Source organism: Elaeis guineensis, chromosome 2 (genome assembly GCF_000442705.2).
Source record: "Elaeis guineensis isolate ETL-2024a chromosome 2, EG11, whole genome shotgun sequence".
Lineage (NCBI taxonomy): Eukaryota > Viridiplantae > Streptophyta > Magnoliopsida > Arecales > Arecaceae > Elaeis > Elaeis guineensis.
In genome coordinates, this window is record NC_025994.2 from 83,536,720 (window position 1) to 83,559,999 (window position 23,280).

General features: G+C 36.0%; 1 protein-coding gene across 2 annotated transcripts; it reads right to left on the minus strand.

Moving 5' to 3' along the window:
- Nucleotides 1–773: 773 nt before the first annotated feature.
- On the minus strand, nucleotides 774–22,109 carry LOC140850848 (ETO1-like protein 1). 2 transcript variants are annotated; one of them, XM_073251965.1, is made up of 3 exons: nucleotides 21,131–22,109; nucleotides 1,272–1,940; nucleotides 774–1,148 (listed from the first exon to the last, which is right to left on the minus strand). In XM_073251965.1, the coding sequence occupies exons 1-3, from the start codon at nucleotides 21,253–21,255 to the stop codon at nucleotides 857–859; spliced, it is 1,086 nt and encodes a 361-aa protein (XP_073108066.1). In that variant the 5' UTR covers nucleotides 21,256–22,109; the 3' UTR covers nucleotides 774–856. The 2 variants fall into 2 exon arrangements, with proteins under 2 accessions (XP_073108066.1, XP_073108067.1); XM_073251966.1 differs by lacking the exons at nucleotides 774–1,148; nucleotides 1,272–1,940 and adding an exon at nucleotides 20,025–21,007 and having other exon boundaries at nucleotides 21,131–22,105.
- Between the last annotated feature and the right edge of the window lie 1,171 nt (nucleotides 22,110–23,280).

Sequence of the window (23,280 nt, forward strand, 5' to 3'; positions counted from 1 at the left end):
AAATTGATCATAATATAAGTTGAAATTGATTTGAATGAAATCAACATAATTAAATAAAAAAAATATATGATATAGACTAATCTTGTCATGTAGAACAGCCCGTCAGAAGCTTATGACTGAAACAGCCGGTCAGGAGCTTATGCTTGGAACAGCCCACCACTGACTTATAGGTGGATCAGCCAATCAGAAGCTCATGCCTGAGACAGTCGGTCAAGAACTCATCCTAAGACAGCCTTGAAAGGCTTTTAAGTGAAAATTGATTCGGATGATAACTGAGGTATAGACTTGATTAGTCCAGAGCCAGAAAGAAAAAATTAAAAATTATGTGACTATGAAAAAAAATGAAAGATAAGACATGAAATAATTATTGAATAAAAATATTTCACCTATTAACACACGATGATGCATCTACTTTAACAAGATAGAAAATTATAGATGTTTGCAGTATTCTAAATATTGAACATAAGATTTTGTGTTTTATTACTTACTCTTATTTTCAGATTATATATTATATCGATGTGATATGAAAATTCTTACTAAACTATAAAGCTCACACCCATTCATCTTTCTTTTTCTTCTCAGAGTTACAGGATGCTCATGATTGACTGTGGTATGGATTTGCGGATGACTAGATGTATGATAGAGTGTCATGATACCTAATCAGAGGATTGAAAAAATTTAATTTATAATTATATAAATTTTACTAGTATTATTGAAATTAGATATTATGAATGTTGAGGTTGTAAGGAATTATTTTTGACCTTTCAAATTTTTTAGGACTTACTTTAAGGAGTATGCGACCATCACATATTCGAGCCGATTGTTGGATTCGGGGTGTGACATAGATAACACTTGTCTAATCCTTTTGAAGCCTATTTGAAGGACAATTTAGTGCATCTTCAAGAAGTGAAACAACAGTAGCAGAGCACGAAGGATCGATGCTTGAATCAGCCAAAGCATAGGCTTTCAAAAACAAAGCCTCAAATGACCTTTGAATGGAGATTGCCTCCTCTGCTTTCTGCAGTCCTTCTTTACAGTGACCAGTATCATATAGAATCCAACCCTCATAGACAAGACGTTCATATTCAGTCAGTGCATGTCGTCGTGCAAGCTGTAGGCTATGCATTGCTGCATCAGGACAATTCAATCTGCTCAACCAAAAAAAAAATCCTCTATTTGCAGTGGTTCAAATGTAAATAGAAAATTGATAAACTATAGAGTAACATGCCTAAATTCTAGCATAAGAAGAGTATGAAGTAGTGAAAATTTACCTCAGACGAAGTAAAGACTGCCTGAAGTACAAGACCCCTTTTGCAGCATCTGATTCAAGCATCTTATAGATAACTGAAAGGGAACCAATGTCATCTACTGATGACCACCGATCATAAAGTTGCAGCCAACAATCTGCAGTGGTCCACTGTTCAACATGCTCTCCAACGAGCATACGCAACTGGGAAGCAGCAACACGCCCTCCAAACATTCGATACTCTGGAGACAGTGTAAGAATTGTTTGGATGTCACAAAGTGCAGCTTTGTAATCTTCGAGAGCCAAATAGAAACAAAATCGGAGTTCCATGCACGCTAAAGCCAGCTTAAAACCTAGAACACGGTTAATCTCTGCTAGGGCAAGTTTGGCATCTTGTTTCCTCATCAAAGATGCTGCTCGATACATGTAAGGATAAACAAGAGTGGGGTCCAACTCCGTTGCTTTGTCAAGGTCCTCCAACTTTCTATCTCTTTCTGAATATAGAGATCTCTCTTGATACATCCATCCAAGTGGTGGATTACCTGATATCACAGAGCTGAGCTTCTCATAAGATGAAAGCTTATAGCCTTTAATACAAGCCAGTCTGGCCAATCCAGCAACAGAATAGACATGCCCAGCAGCAAAAGCAGCATCAAAATGATGCTCCGCTTCACCATACTCTATTCTCAAAAACCTAACACATCAGTTGGATGATAAATGATAAGTGATATATTTTTATATTTATTATAAATATTTTTAATAATTTATGATGTTAGCATTTTTTTTAAATTTAATTTCATAAATTTATTAATTTTTTTTGAAAAATAAATAATTTTTTAAAAAATATAAAATTAGATATATTTATGAAAAATAAGATGTTAATTTAATTGAACAATTTAAGCATCAAAATGAAGAAAAATTTTTGAAAAATATAATACATATTTTTTTCAATTTTTCAGATAAAAATCGGAACAAAAATGGAGTCAAAATACCTTTAAAAAATCTTAAAAATAGTCTACGGTGCATGGTAGACCAGTCGGTCGGTCCACAGAGCCAGGGCGCGGACCACCAGAAATAATACGCGGTCCACAGGCGCGGCTCACAGCGAGATAAAAATTCTGGGTGCGATCCAACGGCTGACATTCATCCCAACCTAGATCCGACGGTCAGCATCCATTGTCGGTTTATAAGAGGAATTTTTGCGCGATCTAATGATCGAAACACATCCATCATCAGATCCAACGGCTGATGACGCTCCTGATTTTGAATAGGAGATCAGACACGCTGATCGACGGATCATATCTCATCTGAAGCACGATCGAACGATCAGAATCGAATCCAACCCTGATAAGGAGTAAAAGGCTGATTTTTGGGCTGATCTGAACGGTCCAATCCAAATCCGATGGTAGAAATATTCTAGGAGATTAATACGTTTTCTAAAGATTTTAGGACTCCTTTTGTGATCAAAAAAATATGAAAAAATCATCTATAAATAGGAGGTCCAGGAATAAGCTTTATGAGGAGAAACAATCAGAGAAAAAATAAGAAAAAAATAGAGAAAAAATTCAAAGAGCTTTAGGGATCAATTATTGAGAGATTATGGAGCTAGAGAGTTTGATGCATGGCTAAAACCTTCAATTCAGAAATATGATGAAGCCTGTAAATAAATTTTTATTTTTTCTTTTTGTATTTAATTTTTATACAATAAAATTTTACTTTTATTTTATATCTTTTTATTTTCTTTTAAGATATTAATCCAGCCTACACGGCCTATACCTTCTCTTGACGTACCGTGATATCTAGATACGGTACGTGCTTTGAAAAGATAGATCGTAGTATGTGAAATTAAACTTTAGATCTTGTAATTGAATTTAGATAATTTATACTCCAACAGGACAAGCTGTGATCTACTGATACAGTTCGTATCCCTTAGAGATAAACTATATTAATACCATAATTATAAGAATTAAATATTATAATATAAAAAAAAGAAGAAAATAAATTTCTTTGTATGGTGGATTCAGAATTCCTGGATTATTTCTTTAAATTATTTTCTTTCATAATTTAATTTACACTTTTGATTTCTTGCTATTCTATTTCTTGTTAATCCTTCTACAATCAATTTTCTTTCTATTTCTTCTTAAAAGAAAAAGATAATCATCCTAGATCCTCGTGAAAACGATCTCTACTCACCCTATCTATATAGTTTGAGTTAGTTTTTATTCTTGACCGCCTACGACAGCGATCAAATTTTGACGCCGTTGCCGGAGATCTAGGCATGATTATTTAAAAAATAATAATAATTTTTTTTAATTGCTTTCTAACTTACCTAGTTCCTTAGTCAAACTTACTTTCTTTAAAAAAAAAATCTCTACATTGACACCTCATAATCTACTTAAGAAATTAGATACTTAATCACAAAACCTAAAAAATAAAATAAATCAATTTACTCTTAACTGACTATCAAATCTGGTCATCTTTTCTTCTTACATTACATAAGTCCATAAAATATCTTAAGGACACAAGCCCTAAACAAGATAAGGTGAAATTTCATCACCCTTCTTTGGCCCACAAACCACCATCCTGCATATTGCATTGACCTAAACCTTAACTTAAAATCAATTAGACATTGGCCCCTAAAGACTTTTGAGCTCAATAGGACAAGGGATCCTAAGAGTAAGATCGGATTAAGGTTAGTCAGTTTGACTGGTGTCTAGAAAAGTAGTTCAAGGACTACGTCTCGAAGGAAAGTGGTTATTTAATTGGTTTCGTTCGCTTACCTGGCAACTCAGTTGGTGTCTAAGGAAAGCAATGGGGGATCCCCACCGACCTTACACTTACCTAACCAGTTGAGTGGCTAGTCTTTTACCTGGAGTACTCAAAGGCAACCTTGACAAGTTAGGAGCTGTCTAGATCTAGGGTTATCCTTAGCTAGGATTGATTGTATAACGTGACTACTAACCTACAAATATTAACCCTAATTAAAATACTCTTCTCTATCGTCTCTAAATTTAGGACTCCTTAGGCCTCCATCTTTAGAATTCTTTTTTCATCTATTTCCTCTTCTTCTTCTTTTAAAAAAATATAAAATAATAATAAAATAAAAAAATTATAAAAATAATTAAAAATTCTCAAATTTCTTCGTGGACAAGATTATCTAGTCGATTAGTGAGAATAGATCCAAACTTTGCATCAAATCCAGTAGACCTTAAGCCCATTATGGATGAACCCGAACATGAACCTAGGGTCTTGAAAGACCTTTGCTATCCAGTTGGGACAGCCCAACCCTCATGTATCCGACTGCCACAAACTGATGTCAATTTTGAAATTAAATCTCAGATCATAAACATGCTTTCCAAATTCACCGGAATCGAAGATGCATACATTTTTATGAGAAAATTTGAGGAAGTATGCGCCACGATGCGGCTTCAACAGCTCACTGAAGATGCTGTAAAACTTAGGTTGATCAACTTTACCCTTAAAGATAGTGCCAAAAAGTGGTTATACAGTCTTCCTAATCAATCCATCGCATCATGGGAGGATTTTGTTAGAGTGTTCCTGAAAAAAAATTTTCCACACCATAAGACTGCCAAATTTAGAAATAAATTAATCAATTTTATCAATTACTAGGTGAGTCTTTTTGAAATTGCTTTGATCGTTTTAAGAATTTTTTGAGTCAATACACACACCGTGGAATAGAAACTTGGAGGCTGTGCCAAATCATTTATGAAGGACTAGATCCGAACTCAAGAACCATGTTAGAATCAATGTGTCAGGGTTAATTCATGAATAAAAAACCCATAGAAGCCTGACAATTTCTAGAGGACCTAACAAAAAAGAGCCTACAATGAGAAATTACTAGGAAACCTGACAGACACACACCTTCAAGAGGGGGTGTATATCAACTTCAACCTTCCCTAACTGAAGAGGTTAAATTTGCATCTTTGATCCGTAGGATAGAGGCTCTAGAACTCAAGGAACACACCCAAGTAAACCAAGTTGCAACAACAACTTGCAATAGGTGTAATGCCATAGACCACACGATGGAAGGATGTCCTTTCTTGATGGGTCCAACCAAGAACGAAGTAGCACAGGTGAACGCAGCCTATCAAAGACTCATAAATGACCCCTACGCACCAACATACAATCCAAGATGGAGGAACCACCTCAATTTTTTTTTATCACAAGGGTCAAACTCAATTAGACCTGCTTTCACTCAACCCAATCCCAGACCCACTCAATCATCAAATATCCCATCAGGTTTCAGCAATGATCAAAGGCTTAACTTGCTAGAAAAGAGTCTGAAAATCCTAACAAAATCATCTGCTAGTACCAACACTACACTGAACAACTTCATGCAGACCACAGGCCAGCTTTTAACTTCCAACACCCAGGCTATTACCCATGTAGAGATGCAATTAGGTCAATTAGCCATGGCTGTAAGTGAAAGAAAAAAAGATAAACTACCGAGTCAATCTGAGGCTAATCCTAGGATCCAGAACAATCAAGGACCACAACAACGAGCCCAAATCAACTAATTAAATGTAATTCACACTTTAAGGTCTGAAAAACAAGTAGACAATCATGTCGATACACCTGAAGATCAAGATGAACTATTGTCTAAACCACCTCATGAGCAAGTGATCGATCAGATCGAGTTTGAGGATCCAGATAAGTCTAAGGAGTCAACAGAGATTAACAAACCACTCAAACCACTTAAAAAATTCACATCAGGAATTAAGCAATTCAAGACATCACCCATCAATTCTGTAGCTCCTTTTCCAAATAGACTTAGGTCCAACAAATACTTAGTCCATATGGATCAAATCTTAGAGATGTTTAAACAAGTAAAAGTGAATGTCCCTCTATTAGATATGATCCAACAAATTTCCACATATGTCAAATTTCTCAAAGATCTATGCACAAAGAAAAAGACCACCAATATTCCCAAGAAAGCCTTCTTGACGGCTAGTATAAGCTCATATCTATCAAGCCACATACCTGTCAAGTACAAAGATCCAGGATCTCCTACAATCTCTTATATTATTGAGGAAACCATCATTGACATGGCCTTATTAGACTTAGGGGCTAGTGTGAATATCCTACCTTATTCGGTCTATGAAAAATTGGAGATAAAAGAATTAAAGCCTACAGAAATTATATTGCAATTGGCAGATCGATCAGTGAGAGTTTCCAAAGGAGTTGTGGAAGATGTGTTAATCAAGATAAGTAATTTCATTTATCCTGTGAATTTTGTGATCCTCGAGACTGAACCAGTGATTAATCTAAAATGTCACATTCCAGTAATCTTAGGAAGATCATTCTTAGCGACCACCAACGTCCTAATCAATTGTCGCAATGGACTCATAAAACTCTCATTTGAAAATATGACCATTGATCTTAATATTTTCCATCTTGAAAAAAAAAGGGATCAATTCGTTGATGTAAATCTGATTCAGGATGAGATCTATGAGACCATTGACCTAGGGGAAGAAGATTTTTACTGTAATCTTTGATCAGATCAAGAATTTGAAATAGCTTATGAAATATCTCCATCTAGTGATCAGAGAGTTCATCCACAATGATAACCACCTGTCAAACCACTTGTGAGGATGGATGAACCTATACACAAGCCATCGATTGAGGAAGCACCTAAACTATAACTCAAAACACTCCCTCAGCATCTCAAATACGCATATCTAGGTCCATCAAAAATTCTACCCGTAATTATCGCATCAGACCTAGATCAAACCCAAGAGGAGAAACTTTTAGCTGTCCTCAAAGAGAGTAAGGAAGCCATAGGCTGGACCATGACTGACATCAAAGGGATCAGCCCTTCAATTGTCCAACATCGAATTTATTTAGAGAAAGAAGCCCAGCCAATCAGAGACCCCCAAAGAAGACTTAACCCAGCTATGAAGGAGGTAGTGAAGAAAGAGATTCTCAAGTTACTAGACAATAAAATTATCTATCCTATTTCAGATAGTTCATGAGTTAGCCCAATTCAAGTAGTACCTAAAAAGTCTAGGATAACAGTGATCCAAAATGAAGCAAATGAGTTAGTACCGACTAGAGTCCAAACTGGATGGAGAGTTTGTATTGATTACAGAAAATTAAATGCGGCCACAAGAAAGGATCATTTTTTCCTACCATTGATCAAATGTTCGAAAAGCTAGCCGGACATGAGTTCTATTATTTTCTTGATGGATATTTCAGCTATAATCAGATTTCTATAGCACCAGAGAACCAAGAGAAGATCATATTTACCTATCCATTTGGAACTTTTTCCTATAGACGTATGCATTTTGGTTTATGTAATGCTCCATCTACTTTTCAAAGGTGCATGATCAGCATCTTTTCTGATATGATTGAGAGATTTCTAAAAATATTCATGGATGATTTTTTCATCTTTGGCTCTACCTTCTCTGAGTGCCTACATCACTTAAGATTGATCTTAGAAAGGTGTAAGGAGAAACACTTAGTGCTTAATTGAGAAAATTATCAATTTATGGTCAAAAAAGGCATAGTACTTGGCCATGTTATCTCAAAGAAAAAAATTGAAGTAGATAAAACCAAAGTAGATTTGATTGCAAATCTGTCACCACCCAAATCAATCAAAGAAATTCGCTCATTCTTAGAATATGCTGGTTTCTATAGGAGGTTCATTAAAAATTTTAGCAAAATAGCTCGACCGCTGACCAATCTTCTTACTAAAGACATCAAATTTAATTTCACTTCTGAGTGCCTCGAGTCTTTTGAGCATCTTAGAAAGGTACTGACATCTGCACCCATCATTCATCCACCTGATTGGACTCAACCCTTTGAACTCATGTGTGATGCATCTGATCATGCTATCGGAGCTATTTTAGGACAAAGAATTGATAAACTGCCACGAGTTATTTATTATGCTAGTAGAACCCTTAATGATGCGCAGCTTAACTATTCAACCACTAAAAAAGAGTTTTTGGCTATTGTTTTTGCCCTAGAAAAGTTTAGATCTTATTTGGTTGGATCACATGTCATTGTATACACTGATCACTCAGTCATTAGACATCTCTTGACAAAAAAAGATGCAAAAACACATTTGATCCGGTGGATTTTACTTCTTCAAGAATTTGATCTAGAAATCAAGGATAAGAAATGAACCGAAAATATAGTGGCTGATCACCTGTCCCAATTGACTGATGCACCCTCTAACGAACCATCAATAGAAGAGTCTTTTCTTGATAAACAACTCATGTCTGTGACCAAAGAACCATGGTACGCTGATATTATCAATTACTTGGCCACTGGTAGAATTCCTTCTTATTGGAACACTCAAGACAAATATAAATTTTTTTCCAAGTATTTTATTTGGGATAATCCATATCTGTTTAAACAATATCCTGATCAAATCATTAGAAGATGTGTCCCGGACCATGAGATCAACAATATCTTGTCTTTTTGTCATGACCAAGCCTGTGGTGGCCACTTTGAAGCCAAGAAAATTGCTGCAAAAGTTCTTTAATATAGATTTTACTGGCTCAATTTGTTTAAAGATGCACATGAGTACTGTAAAAGTTGCACTAGATGTCAACAAGTAGGATGGATCACAAAAAGAGATATGATACCATTAAATCCGATCTTAGTTGTTGAGATTTTTGATGTATAAAGAATCGATTTCATGAGACCACTTCCAAATTCTTTCGAAAATGAATATATCTTAGTGACTGTCGATTAGGTATCCAAATGGGTAGAAACTATGCCGTGTAGATCGAATGATAGCAAAATTGTTATCACATTTTTAAAAGAAAACATTCTCTCTCATTTTGGAATCCCTAGAGCCATTATAAATGTTCAGGGAACATATTTTTGTAATCAAACCTTTGCAATCCTAATGAAGAAATACAACATCACTCATAAATTGGTCACACCCTATCACCCCCAGACTAGTGGACAAGTTGAAGTTTCAAATCATCAAATCAAACAAATCCTAAAGAAGACTGTAAGCACCAATAAAAAAGATTGATCATTGAAGCTAGTAGATGCTCTTTGGGCATATCGCACTGCCTTCAAAACCAACTTAGGAATGTCTCTTTACAGGCTTGTGTTTGGTAAAGCATGTCACTTACCAATAGAGCTTGAACATAGGGCTATGTAGGCGATTAAAAAGTTAAATATGGATCTAGATGAGGCTAGACAACATAGGAAGTTACAAATTGATGAACTTAAGGAAATCAGGAATGAGACATACGACAATGCTAAGATATACAAATAAAGAACTAAGGTGTTTCATGATCGAGCAATCCTTAGAAAATCATTTTCATCTAATCAAAAAGTTCTTTTGTATAACCCTAGGCTATATTTATTTCCTGAAAAATTTAGATCTAGATGGACAGGGCCCTATGTTGTAAAAGAGATTTTTTCTCATGGAGCTGTAAAAATCAAAAACCCAAGCAATGATGCTACTTTTAAAGTAAATAGACAATGATTGAAATCATTCTTGGAATTGCCTACTAAAATTGAGGAGGAGGCCATGGTTCTCCATGAGCCTATTTATTCTAATTGATTCTGTATCCCAGGTTCAGTCTGGCTGAAGACTTAAAACTTAGCACTTTTTATGAGGCAATCCAGTTTTTTAGTTTTTGCTTTTACTTTCTTTTGTATTATGTTCAAGTTAATCAAGGCTTGCTTTATGCGGATTTGAAGGCAATATTGGCTAAGATGGGGGAAGCACCAATTTTGAAAAAAGCTTCTGGATCAGGTGACATCTCTCCTTTTTCTTTCTCTTTTTATGCACCATTCATTTTTCCTACTCCATTGAGGATAATGTCGATTAAGTTAGGAGGAAAGAATAAAAAAAAATTCAAAAATCCTCAAGTAAATTAATATTTAGCATTTAAACACCTGATTACACTTAAGAATTAAGTTAAACCAAACATTTTTGAAAGAAAATTGATGTATAAATTAGAGAGTTTGTGAGATATCGAGGGATCAAGTATTAAGAAAACTCAATAAGGAGTTAAGTTTAGAACTTAAACAGTTTTCTTTGAGCATTTTTAAATTTTTCTACCAGCATCAAAGAAGAGTTTATTTCTTATGGACTTGTGTAGGATAACTATACGTTTCTTCATATATTTTTAAAAAAAAAATTTCCAAGTACTTCATACTGAGTAACCGGATCTCTTTGTCTGAGCAAGCATTGAGTTTCGTATCAAAAGATATGAAGAGCAAAGAAGCTTTGTTATAAAGCTAGTTTTAACTCGTAGCCTGTTTGATTCGAGCAAGTAGATCCGAGGGGTATTCTTACCTAATGCCCTAAAGCCATCTGGTTTGGGAGTCATTGACTGAAAACTCGCAACATGGGTCAAACAAAAAGTTTAAGGGGTTAAGATACTCAATAGCGGTACAACATTAAAAAAAAGAGTTCAATAAATGAAGAATGAAAGTAACAATATACTTGTCCATAAGAAGGTTAATGATTTAGAGATAAAGGTAGAAATAATTTAGAAAAAGTTTAGAAAAAATTTAGTGTTCTTAGTTTAACTCTTATATTGATTAGTATTAATACTCCAATGACATACCTCACTCACGCTCTACTGTATATCAGTGGCCTTTTTAAAATTATTTGATAAAATTTAAGACTTTAAGTTAAATGGTACTTAAATTTAAATTCTTTCTTTACTCGAGGACGAGCAAAGTTCAAGTTGGGGGTATGATAAGTGGTATATTTTTATATTTATTATAAATATTTTTAGTAATTTATGGTGTTAACATCTTCTTAAAAATTTAATTTCATGAATTTATTAAATTTTCTTAAAAAATAAGTAATTTTAGAAAAAAAATATGAAATTAGATATATTTATAAAAAATAAGATGTTAATTTAATTGAGCAATTTAAGCACCAAAATGAAGAGAAATTTTTTAAAAATTTAATGCATATTTTTTTTAATTTTTCAAATAAAAATCGAAGCAAAAATGGAGTCAAAATATCTTTAAAAAATCTTAAAAATAGCCTCCGATGCATTGTGGACCAGTCGGTCGGTCCACAAAGCCAGGGCACGGTCCACCAGAAATAATATGCGGTCTACAGGCGTGGCTCACAGCGAGAGAAGGATTCTGGGTGTGATCCAATGGCTAAAATTCATCCCGACCCAAATCCGACGGTCAACATCCATTATCAGTTTATAAGAGGGATTTTTGCACGATCTAATGGCTGAAAACACATCTATCATCAGATCCAACGGCTGAGGACGCTCCCGACTTTGAATAGAAGATCAGAAGCACTGATCGACGGCCCAGATCTCATTTGAAGCACGATCGGACGGTCAGAATCGAATCCAACCCTGATAAGGAGTAAAAGGCTGATTTTTGGGCTGATCTGAGCGATCCAATCTAGATCCGACAGTCAAGAATATTTCTAAGAGATTAATACATTTTTTAAGGATTTTAGGACTCCTTTTGTGATCAGAAAAATATGAAAAAATTATCTATAAATAGAGGATCCGGGAATAAGCCTTATGAGGAAAAAAATCAGAGAAAAAGCAAGGAAAAAATAGAGAAAAAATTCAAAGAGCTTTAGAGATCAATTATTGGGAGATTATGGAACTAGAGAGTTTGATGGGTGGCTAAATTCCTTCAATCCAGAAATATGATGAAGCCTGTAAATGAATTTTTATTTTCTTCTTTTTGTATTTAATTTTATGTAATAAAATTTTACTTTTATTTCATATCTTTTTATTTTCTTTTGAGATATTGATCCAGCCTACACGGTCTATACCTTCTCTTCACGTGCCGTGATCTCTGGATACAGTACGTGCTTTGAAAAGATAGATCATAGTATGTAAAATTAAACCTTAGATCTTGTAATTGAATTTAGATAGTTTATATTCCAACAGGACGAGCTGTGATCTACTGATACAGTTCGTATTCTTTAGAGATAAACTATATTAATATCATAATTATAAGAATTAAATATTACAATATAAAAAAAAGAAGAAAATAAATCTCTCTGCATGATGGATTCAGAATTTCTGGGTTATTTTTCTAAATTATTTTCTTTCATAATTTAATTTATACTTTTGATTTCTTGCTATTCTATTTCTTGTTAATCCTTCTACAATAAATTTTCTTTTTATTTTTTCTTAAAAGAAAAAGATAATCACCATAGATTTTCGTGGAAACGATCCTTACTCACTCTATCTATATAGTTTGAGTTGATTTTTATTATTGACTGTGTTATAGCCCAAACCAAGCCCAAAGCCCAGCCCAGCAGATCAAAGCCCAAAAAAAAAAAAAAAAAAAAAAAAAAAAAAAAAACAGAGCAGGAAGACTCCCGATCGGAGTCTTCCTCTTCTCCGATCAAGAATCGGAGTCCTAGGGCCATTGAAAGACCCTAGGACGAGCTCTATAAGAACCCTTCCCCTCTCCTCTATGGGTAGACCCTGCAGCCACTGATGATTGCCGGAGATTTTTCTCCGATTTTTTCGATTGAAGCCGCAGCCTCCTATTCTTGTGCTCGCCGGAAAATAGAGGCCGAAGACGCCGCCGGAGCTCAGGTAAGGCTCCAACCTTTCTTCCTCTCCTTCCTCCGTTTCCCCTCTGGCCCCAAACATCATTGTCGGTCGCCGACTTTGCCAGAAATCGAGAAGAAAATGATGCCCTGTTTTTCCCCTGTTCGGCCGAGTCATCTTTCACCCTTTTCCGACCATCGACGCCGCCGTTTGCGGCATCTCACCCTTAGGTTTGGACCCCCACCCCTCTATCTGTCTTTTCCGAAAGTCATGGCCGCCGGTGATAGGCCAATGACCGGAGAAATCCGTGGAAAGGAGGCGGTCCCCTGTTTTTTGTTTTTTTCTAAAACTCCCGCCGGCCGAGCCTCACCGCCGGCGTTCTGTTGCTCCCTGCTGTTGGCCGCCGCTGCCGAACCATCGACCGTGCCGCTGCAGCCCGCCGGACCACGGGCGACGCCCCTCTGTTCCCCTCCCGTTCGGCCAAAGAAGAGGAAAGAAGAAGAAGAAGAAGAAGGAAAAGAAAAAGAAAAAAGAAAAGAAGAAGAAGGAAAAGAAAAGAAAAAGAAAAGAAAAAGAAGAAAAAGAAAAGAAAAAGGAAAAGGAAAAAAAAAAATAAATAAAATAATAATAATATAATAATAATAAATAGAATTTTCTCTCCTCTCTCTTCCATGAAGAAAAAGAAAAGAAAAAAAAAAGAGAGAGAGAGAAAAGAAAAGAAAAAAAAAATTATTAAATTAATTAATAAATAATGATATAAATAATAAAATATGAGAAAGAGAGTTTCTCTCTCTTCCCTCTCTCTCTTCAGCCTGAACTAGTATTTTCTCTCTCTAGAATTGGATTTTCTCTCTCTACTCTCTCTCTAGAATTCTCTCTCTAGATTATCTCTCCTAAGATTTCTAGAATTTTGAGAAGAATGATGATGAATTTAAATGATCCTCGTGATGGATTTTTGATCCGTGATCGTCGGACGGTACACCGACATCCACTTTGATCAGATCAAGTATTTTTAGATTTTATTTCTCATGATCTTATTGAATTGTCCACATGATAATTTTAGCATGATTTGATCTGATCGATCAGAATTTGTTGAATCATATTGTCTGAAGAATTCAAGATGAGTTTTCTCTCTAGAATTTTCTCTCTCTAAAATATTTTCTCTCTTGATTAATTCTCTCTCTAAAAAAAAAGGTTAGTGAATGAAGAAATTTCTTTTAATAAGTCTAATCTGATTCTAATGAAGAACCCTGATCCATGATTGTCAGACAACGTATTGGCACCCACTCTAATCAGACCATGAATCTTTAGATTTGATCATTCATGATTTTCGATCTAGCCATGACTTGATTTGATCATATTGATTTCACCAATCGAGATATTGGACCCATCGTAATGTTGGATTGTGTCACCTGATCAATTCGAATTGTACCTCATAAATTCTCTCTCCTCTGATTTTCTCTCTCCATTTGATTTTATGAAATCGATGAAGAAACCTTGGTCCTATCACTTCGAATCCGATTTGATCTGATAGTCAAACTTTGGATCGTTTAGGTCCTAATTAGATTTTGATTAGATGAAATTAGATGATCGGACCCAATCTAAACCGTTAAAATATAGAATTCGTATTCTTTCTAATTATTCAAATTGATTCTGTATAGGATTGTGGATGTTTGATCATGGGATATCGCGATATGATCTACGAACAGAATTTTTGGAAGAAAATTTATAGAATTTTATGGATTTATTGGAATGCGTTCGAGGTAAGTAGGATTGATATAAAATTATATTGTGTATTATGGCTATTAATTTGATCATTGGTTATTCAAGTGAATCGTAAGTTCAAATTCGATGTGAGAATAATACTATGATATTACTTTTAGTTGAGAAGTTGACTATTATTGGCAAGATAAAGATTTAATAATAAAATATTATTCCAGAATGGACTAAGAAAAAAAAAAAAATTTTATGATGCTTGATTGGAATATTTATTGAAATTGAACTTGGTATGTGGATCATATATATAAAATGACATATTATGATGAATGTATATTTGGAGATATTGCAAAGAAACCTATGTCTTATTGATGAAATTGATTTTGAGATTATAGGATATTCATCATACTGGAAGTTTTAATCATCATCCTTAGATCTAAATAATGGATCTTACTATGTCTATTGGAGACTACATGATGTGTATGAAATTTTAATTTAAAGAACTTCGTATCTAAGTTGATCAAGAGATTTTCTGATATTATTGTTGAGGTTGTTAATAAAAATTGATATCTTCAGATTAAGATAAAAGATCTGATTTATATTTATTTCAGATTAAGGGATCCGTGTGAATTTACAATTTAAAAAAAAAATTGGGATTTAGGAATTGATATGGAGTTCTTTTGCTTTTGTTAACGAGGTCCCTAATTGAATCTACTATTAAATGGAGATTTGATTTTTTTTTTGAAGCTTGTATGATTGATATGAAAGGATATTTGATAGATATTAAAGATCCTGATGATAGAAATTTTAGAAAAAAAAATAATGATTTGAAATTCTTATATATTCTGATTATGTCCAAATTTGATGGAGCATCGAAGAATTTTCTCGTTGATTTGACTTATAAAGATTTTTGGTTTGAAAATTATCGAATTGAATTGATATGAGAATTGAGATTTGATTCATATTGATTATAGTAAATCTATATGATGGTTTAAACATGATATTGGACTAAGGGTTAATCAAGATTATTGTACACCAGTAAAGATATGAATGAGAATCGAAAGTTAATCTTTGATTTCAATTGAAATTTGAATTTTTAGGATAAAGAAATAATTTGATCCAACTTTTTTTGGTGAACCTAAGAAATTTTGATTGTTAGATCAGAGTGCGCAGTGGAAGCATGGTAATCTAGACTACTTTGAGTAAGTTAGGAATGTTGACCCTTTGAGTTAAAGAATTATGATAGATGATATGGTTTGATACAAGAAATTTATTGATATTAGAAAGAATAATATTTTAAAAATTTTGAATTATTTTTGGATATCCCTGATGTGATTTTCAAAAGTAGAGCTTCCACCTACTATGCTACAAAAATAATTAGCATCCTAATTCTAGGATGAGTGGACCTTTGATTTTTGATTTTAGATTTAGAATATTTAGAGATAAATTTTTTCTATCCTAGAATTAAATTTTATAATTCTCTATTTATTAGAAGGAATTTGAGATTATTTATCGAATGATGATTTTGATCTTAGATTAGTATACTCAAATAATTATCTCCAGGGTATAATGAAATTTGAAGTTAGAACTCTTTTGATTATTATTATTTCTCAGACTGAATGAAAAAGATTGAGGTTATCTATTGATATTGATGATTGTTCTACAAAAGATGGATTGGAGTTATTTATAATTTAATTTGATAATGAATTGATTAATTAAGAGTTTGAGGATTTGAGTAAGAAAATTTCGATGACTAGAAATAGTGATATTGATTCAATCAACAATGGTGATATTGATTCAATCTTTATGAAATGACTTAATGATGAAGTTGCATCGAGAAATAAAATATCAAAAATTCGAGAATGAGATTGAAATGATAAATATTTAACCTTTGAAAGTACGAATAAGAGAAAATATTTTTGAATTTTGATTGATTAGGATGTCATCATATGATTCATAAGAAGTATGTTTTTCCTATCTTATGATGGGTTGAAATTAAGAGTGGTTAATATTTTGAAAAAAAAAAATGAATGATGATGATGAATGAAGTTCTTATGCAAGAATAGAGACATTGATCCTCTTCTATTCACAAGAGATAGATTTGATTTTAATTTGAGTCATGAGATATTGAACATTAATTTTTTACAGGAAATGAGATCATAATTTTGAAATCTTAAAATATGAAAATCTTTGAGATATTGATTTTGATGAATAAGAAAATGAATGGTTCCGTATCAGATTGATATTAATGTATTGACTTTTTCCTTATGAAATGATTTAAGAATGAATTTGTATTAAGAATTAGAATTTTGAAATATTTGAGGATCAGATTCAAGTAAGAAACTATGAAGACTCAAGCAAAAATATCCCCAGCTCTTCGAGACTACAGGTATGAAAATTTCGAGGACGAAATTTCTTTTTAGGGGTGAAGAATGTTATAGCCCAAACCAAGCCCAAAGCCCAGCAGATCAAAGCCCAAAAAAAAAAAAAAAAAAAAAAAAAAAAAAAAAAAAAAACAGAGCAGGAAGACTCCCGATCGGAGTCTTCCTCTTCTCCGATCAAGAATCGGAGTCCTAGGGCCATTGAAAGACCCTAGGACGAGCTCTATAAGAACTCTTCCCCTCTCCTCTATGGGTAGACCCTGCAGCCACCGATGATTGCCGGAGATTTTTCTCTGATTTTCCCGATTGAAGCCGCGGCCTCCTATTCTTGTGCTCGCCGGAAAACAGAGGCCGAAGACGCCGCCGGAGCTCAGGTAAGGCTCCAACCTTTCTTCCTCTCCTTCCTCCGTTTCTCCTCTGGCCCCAAACATCATTGTCGGTCGCCGACTTTGCCAGAAATCGAGAAGAAAATGATGCCCTGTTTTTCCCCTGTTCGGCCGAGTCATCTTTCACCCTTTTCCGACCATCGACGCCGCCGTTTGCGGCATCTCACCCTTAGGTTTGGACCCCCACCCCTCTATCTGTCTTTTCCGAAAGTCATGGCCGCCGGTGATAGGCCAATGACCGGAGAAATCCGTGGAAAGGAGGCGGTCCCCTGTTTTTCGTTTTTTTCTAAAACTCCCGCCGGCCGAGCCTCACCGCCGGCGTTCTGTTGCTCCCTGCTGTTGGCCGCTGCTGCCGAACCATCAACCGTGCCGCTGCAGCCCACCGGACCACAGGCGACGCCCCTCTGTTCCCCTCCCGTTCGGCCAAAGAAGAGGAAAGAAGAAGAAGAAGAAGGAAAAGAAAAAGAAAAAAGAAAAGAAGAAGGAAAAGAAAAGAAAAAGAAAAGAAAAAGAAGAAAAAGAAAAGAAAAAGGAAAAGGAAAAAAAAAAGAAAAATAAAATAATAATAATATAATAATAATAATAAATAAGATTTTCTCTCCTCTCTCTTCCATGAAGAAAAAGAAAAGAAAAAAAAAAGAGAGAGAGAAGAAAAGAAAAGAAAAATCATTAAATTAATTAATAAATAATGATATAAATAATAAAATATGAGAAAGAGAGTTTCTCTCTCTTCCCTCTCTCTCTTCAGCCTGAACTAGTATTTTCTCTCTCTAGAATTGGACTTTCTCTCTCTACTTTCTCTCTCTAGAATTCTCTCTCTAGATTATCTCTCCTAAGATTTCTAGAATTTTGAGAAGAATGATGATGAATTTAAATGATCCTCGTGATGAATTTTTGATCCGTGATCGTCGGACGGTACACCGACATCCACTTTGATCAGATCAAGTATTTTTAGATTTTATTTCTCATGATCTTATTGAATTGTCCACATGATAATTTTAGCATGATTTGATCTGATCGATCAGAATTTGTTGAATCATATTATCTGAAGAATTCAAGATGAGTTTTCTCTCTCTAGAATTTTCTCTCTCTAAAATATTTTCTCTCTTGATTGATTCTCTCTCTAAAAAAAAAGGTTAGTGAATGAAGAAATTTCTTTTAATAAGTCTAATCTGATTCTAATGAAGAACCCTGATCCATGATTGTCAGACAACGTATTGGCACCCACTCTAATCAGACCATGAATCTTTAGATTTGATCATTCATGATTTTCGATCTAGCCATGACTTGATTTGATCATATAGATTTCACCAATCGAGATATTGGACCCATCGTAATGTTGGATTGTGTCACCTGATCAATTCGAATTGTACCTCATAAATTCTCTCTCCTTTGATTTTCTCTCTCCATTTGATTTTATGAAATCGATGAAGAAACCTTGGTCCTATCACTTCGAATCCGATTTGATCTGATAGTCAAACTTTGGATCGTTTAGGTCCTAATTAGATTTTGATTAGATGAAATTAGATGATCGGACCCAATCTAAACCGTTGAAATATAGAATTCGTATTCTTTCTAATTATTCAAATTGATTCTGTATAGGATTGTGGATGTTTGATCATGGGATATCGCGATATGATCTACGAACAGAATTTTTGGAAGAAAATTTATAGAAATTTATGGATTTATTGGAATGCGTTCGAGGTAAGTAATGTTTCACCTTTTCTAGATTCATCGGCAAATTATAGTGTATTCTTCTGACATGATTTGTGAAACGATGCATGAATGGGATGAATGGTATTTTTGTTATGAAGATATCTTATTTGAAATGTTATGATGAAGCATGATTGAATATATTGATTTCATGATGCATTATATTGATTGATTTCGATACTACATGATTATATGTTTTAATTATCGAAATTAGAATATGAAACATGATTTATGAAGAATTATGATATAAGAAACAATAAGAATTGACAACCTGACTGTGTTGAGGACCCCGCCAACGGGGGCATATACGTTGGCAATTGACTGTCCTGAGGATTTATGTCGCCAGTAAGACCAGCGACATGTCGCCAGATAGACCAGCGACAAAACCGCCAGTTAGACCAGCGGTTCCAAAGGACTTGGCTGCCAGATGATTCGCAGCCCACCGCAAGCAGATACGCGGTATTATGATCCTGCCACAGGGATAATGTGGTCATAGCTCATGGTTGACGAAAAGAAATTGAAGAACAAAAGAAATTGAAATCCCGAAAGAAACTTAAAATTTCGAAAAAGAAATGAATTTGGCATGAATTATATTGCATAATTAAAATTGATTTCGAATTGATGAACTCTATATGCTTATTTTCTATAAATGATTATTTACTTATATGCCTGATGAAATCTGTTGAGAAGTGATCGTTGCTTACTGGGCTGTCTAGCTCATTACCTCTTATTTTACTGTTTTTACAGATGTTGAGGAATTAAAATGATACAAGATATGAATAGGAGAGTGATCAGAAGCAGAATCTTCGTACTTTTATTTTAGGTTGGAAGGTTTATTGAATTTGATGCAAAGCCTTTGAATTATTGTTGAATTTATTGAGATAAAAAAAAAAAAAAAAATTTAGATCGTTATGTTTTGGATTTAAATTATTGAATAATTATTCCGCTGTTGTTTTAGGATTATCATGATGAGATGCCTTGCATGCTTATGGGAAGAGTTTTCTATGAGTATGCGGCGGTTGTCATGACCCTCGATTCAAAATCTCGGGTCGGGAGCGTGACAGACTGCCTACAACAACGATCAATAAATCACTTGCTTTTGTCTAATATCCCTTGCTGATTCTGCTAACTTCTCTAAAAAGCATGCGGTGATATCTGACCTTGGATTAATATCCATGGCAACTTCACTGAGCAAACAATACAGTAAGAAAGAGGCTTGGCCAACCATTTGAAAAAGCATTTGAAAAAATCTTCACAACTCGCTCATCCTTCAAACACCTAGGAAGTTCATGTAAGAACACTTGCAAACATCATGCTGCAAGGACTGAAGCATTTGCCTCCAAAGCACACTCCATAAGGTCAATGGCATCTTGCCTTGACTCACAAGCATCCCTAAGCCTCTCACAGCAAAACTTATTTGCAAATACCAAGATTTCCAATAAAATTTCCACTGACAAATCACTTATGCTGCCCGTAAGACTGAACTCAGAAATTACCCTCATTCCTACAGGCGATATGCCATTCTCAGATAAATCGATGACTTCTAGATGTGACTCTGTGAAGCACCCATTTAGCATGGTGTGGAATGGAGTGGATAATGCAGCAATCTTCTGTCTCTCACAGGCTATCTTCTCTTCTTTAATCTGGAAGAAGACAGTAGTGGGGACTTGAGGCACACCGCAAATACATTCATCGGTCAACTTGACAGATGAATTCTCAAGTGGGATCTGAGAAGCAACATCCAGAAACCCAAGTTCTTGAGAACACTTCCCACAGGAAGCAAGAAGGTCGGAGATAAGTTCCTCCCCTTGTTTCTCATACTTCAACCATGCTCCATATATAAGTTTCTCATAGACTGAACTGGCATTCCGCCAAGCAGAATGGAGACTCCTTTGAAGCAATTTGACCTCCCCAAGACCCCTAAAGATCTGAAACTGGAGCAAGTAAAGGTTTGACCTTTCATGAGGCCAGCATGATTCGAGCTCTTCATGGATCCGAGCTAAGACTTCCACATAGTCAACAGGCTTAAATAGTGGGAGAATGGGAGGCTCCGCAACCTTGATAAGAGATTCACTATGTATGTATTATATCGGCACGAGACAAAACGAGCATCTTATCACCATACCATTCAAGAGAACAAAACATTGCAAAGCATTAACTGAAGATAATTAACAAGATAGAGGTGGGATGACTTACATGGAAGAAGTGGAATGCGAGGAGGATTTCGAGAAATTGCGTCGCACAACTTGAAGCCATGACTGGGGATTGATGGCATGGAGCAGTGTCTCTTTGCAGCAATCAGTGAGGAAGAGGTTCCTCATGGTGCATAAGAGGGAGAGCAACTCCCAAATCTCCACAATCCCAAATGGGTACTTTTCCAAATAACTCAGAAATGATTAGAAGGAAAACCGAAAGAGAAAAAGAAGACTCCTTTATCCAACAAATCACAACCTTTATCAAATGGGTTCTTGTCCGCGGACTCAAAACATTATAAAATTAGGGTTCACAGATTAGGCGTTCACAGAAGACTTTAAAATGGGTTTCCCCATACAAAATTACCAAACTTAACATAAATCAGCAAAAAAATGGAGAGATAGATTAAAATTTACGGTCAAGAAGATGAATCAAAGAAAAAATTAAAAAAAAAAAAAAACGCTTTTTTTTCTACCCTATTGACCAATACCAAAACTATATCCTCAAATCCCAAGGAACAAACATGTAAACGAGCAAAAAAGCCGAGAAAGAAGCCTCCTATCCTCTTTCAAAACCTCACGGCCGTGCGGAAAGAACGAATCAAATAATTGAAGGGGTCCCTTTCGGCCCACCCTCCAAAGAGAACCCAATCTAAGATCCCCCGAGACTCTACAGAGAGAATTAAAAAACCCAAACCGAGATCAATTGAAATCCAATGGAGAGAGACAGGAAGCAAACACGAGAGGAGAGCCCCACCAAGCTTGTTGGTTTCTGCGGCATTCGAGGACACTCCCACGAGCTCGCAGAGCCCACACCTGAGATCAGGGATTGGAAAGCGCGCGAGAGAGGGGTGGAGGAGGAAGGAATCCGAAGCCGAAAAAATTCGTCGGAATATCTGTGATCTGACGTATACTCAGAGAGGATGTACGAGTCTCCGCAGTAGAGAGACCGTATACTCGACAAAGTATGTGTCCGGGATGTAAGTGGGAAAAAAAAAAGGGAAAGGTAACGGACTTGCCGATTGTGTGATTTTTTTTTTTAAATATTATTTTTTTATTATTTATTTTCAAAACTACCTCTAAATGAAATTTATTTTCGGACCTATTGTGGTGCGGGTGCTATGCATGATTTTAAAATTAGATCAGCTGAAATCATAAATTCAACCTACGATTTTAAGTAGCTGATATAGCACAAGAAATTATGGTAATCCATAATTTTATAATTCATTCCTTTTTCAATCCACAATTTCATAATTTCATTCCTTCTTCTTTTTTTTTTGATGAAAGATCTGCAAGGTCGGGGGCATGGGAGGACTTGCAGGCATGCCAGGTGGAAGGGTTGAGAGGGAACAAGGGCAGAAGAGCTCATCGAGGAGTGGAGGGAGGAGGGGGCCGTGAGAATGTAAATGTGGCAGTTGTGGAGTCGTTGTAAGGGAGGGGCGTGGGGGCGAGGCTCTAAGAGTGCATGCAGCCGCAGAAAAAATCATAAGGGATTGGGGTGCGAGCATCGAGGTAGAGAGAGAAGGGAGGCCTTGCATGGAGCCGCAAGAGTCTTCACCAAGGTAGGGGAGGGTGGGGTGGGGCGCGCAAAGTGTGGGGTGTTGATGGGGTGGGCGGGGGTGTTAGTGGGGCAGCACGAAGTTGCGGCATTGGGGGTAGGAGATGGGGTGGGGGGAGGGTTGGCGTGGGTGCTGTAGCGGGTGGTGCACAAAACCATGAGAGGGGGGGTGGGGAGCGCAAAAGCACGGTGGGGAGGGAGTGGGCGTCACAGGGAGGGGAGCGCAGAGGGAGAGAAGAGCGGCAGGGAGGACGTGGGCACAAGGGGTGGGGGATGGGGGTGGGGCTGCACGGAGCCACATCACGAGGTGCGGGGTGCAGGTGCTGGGGGGTGCACGGAGCCACGTAGCAGTGGGGGGAGGGGTGGAGGGTGAGGTGGCGATCCGAGCATGAACAAGACGCAGGCGGGCACCCAAGGGAGGGGAGACCATAGGCGGGCATGGGGTCGAGGGAAGGCACGACGGAGTGGCATCCGAGCAGAGAAGCCGCAGGTGGCGCAAAGGGGGTGGGTGCTGAGATGGCACTGAAATTATGAGTTTAACCCACGATTTCACATGTGCACAGTAGATCCAGAAATAAATTGAGATTGAAAGTATT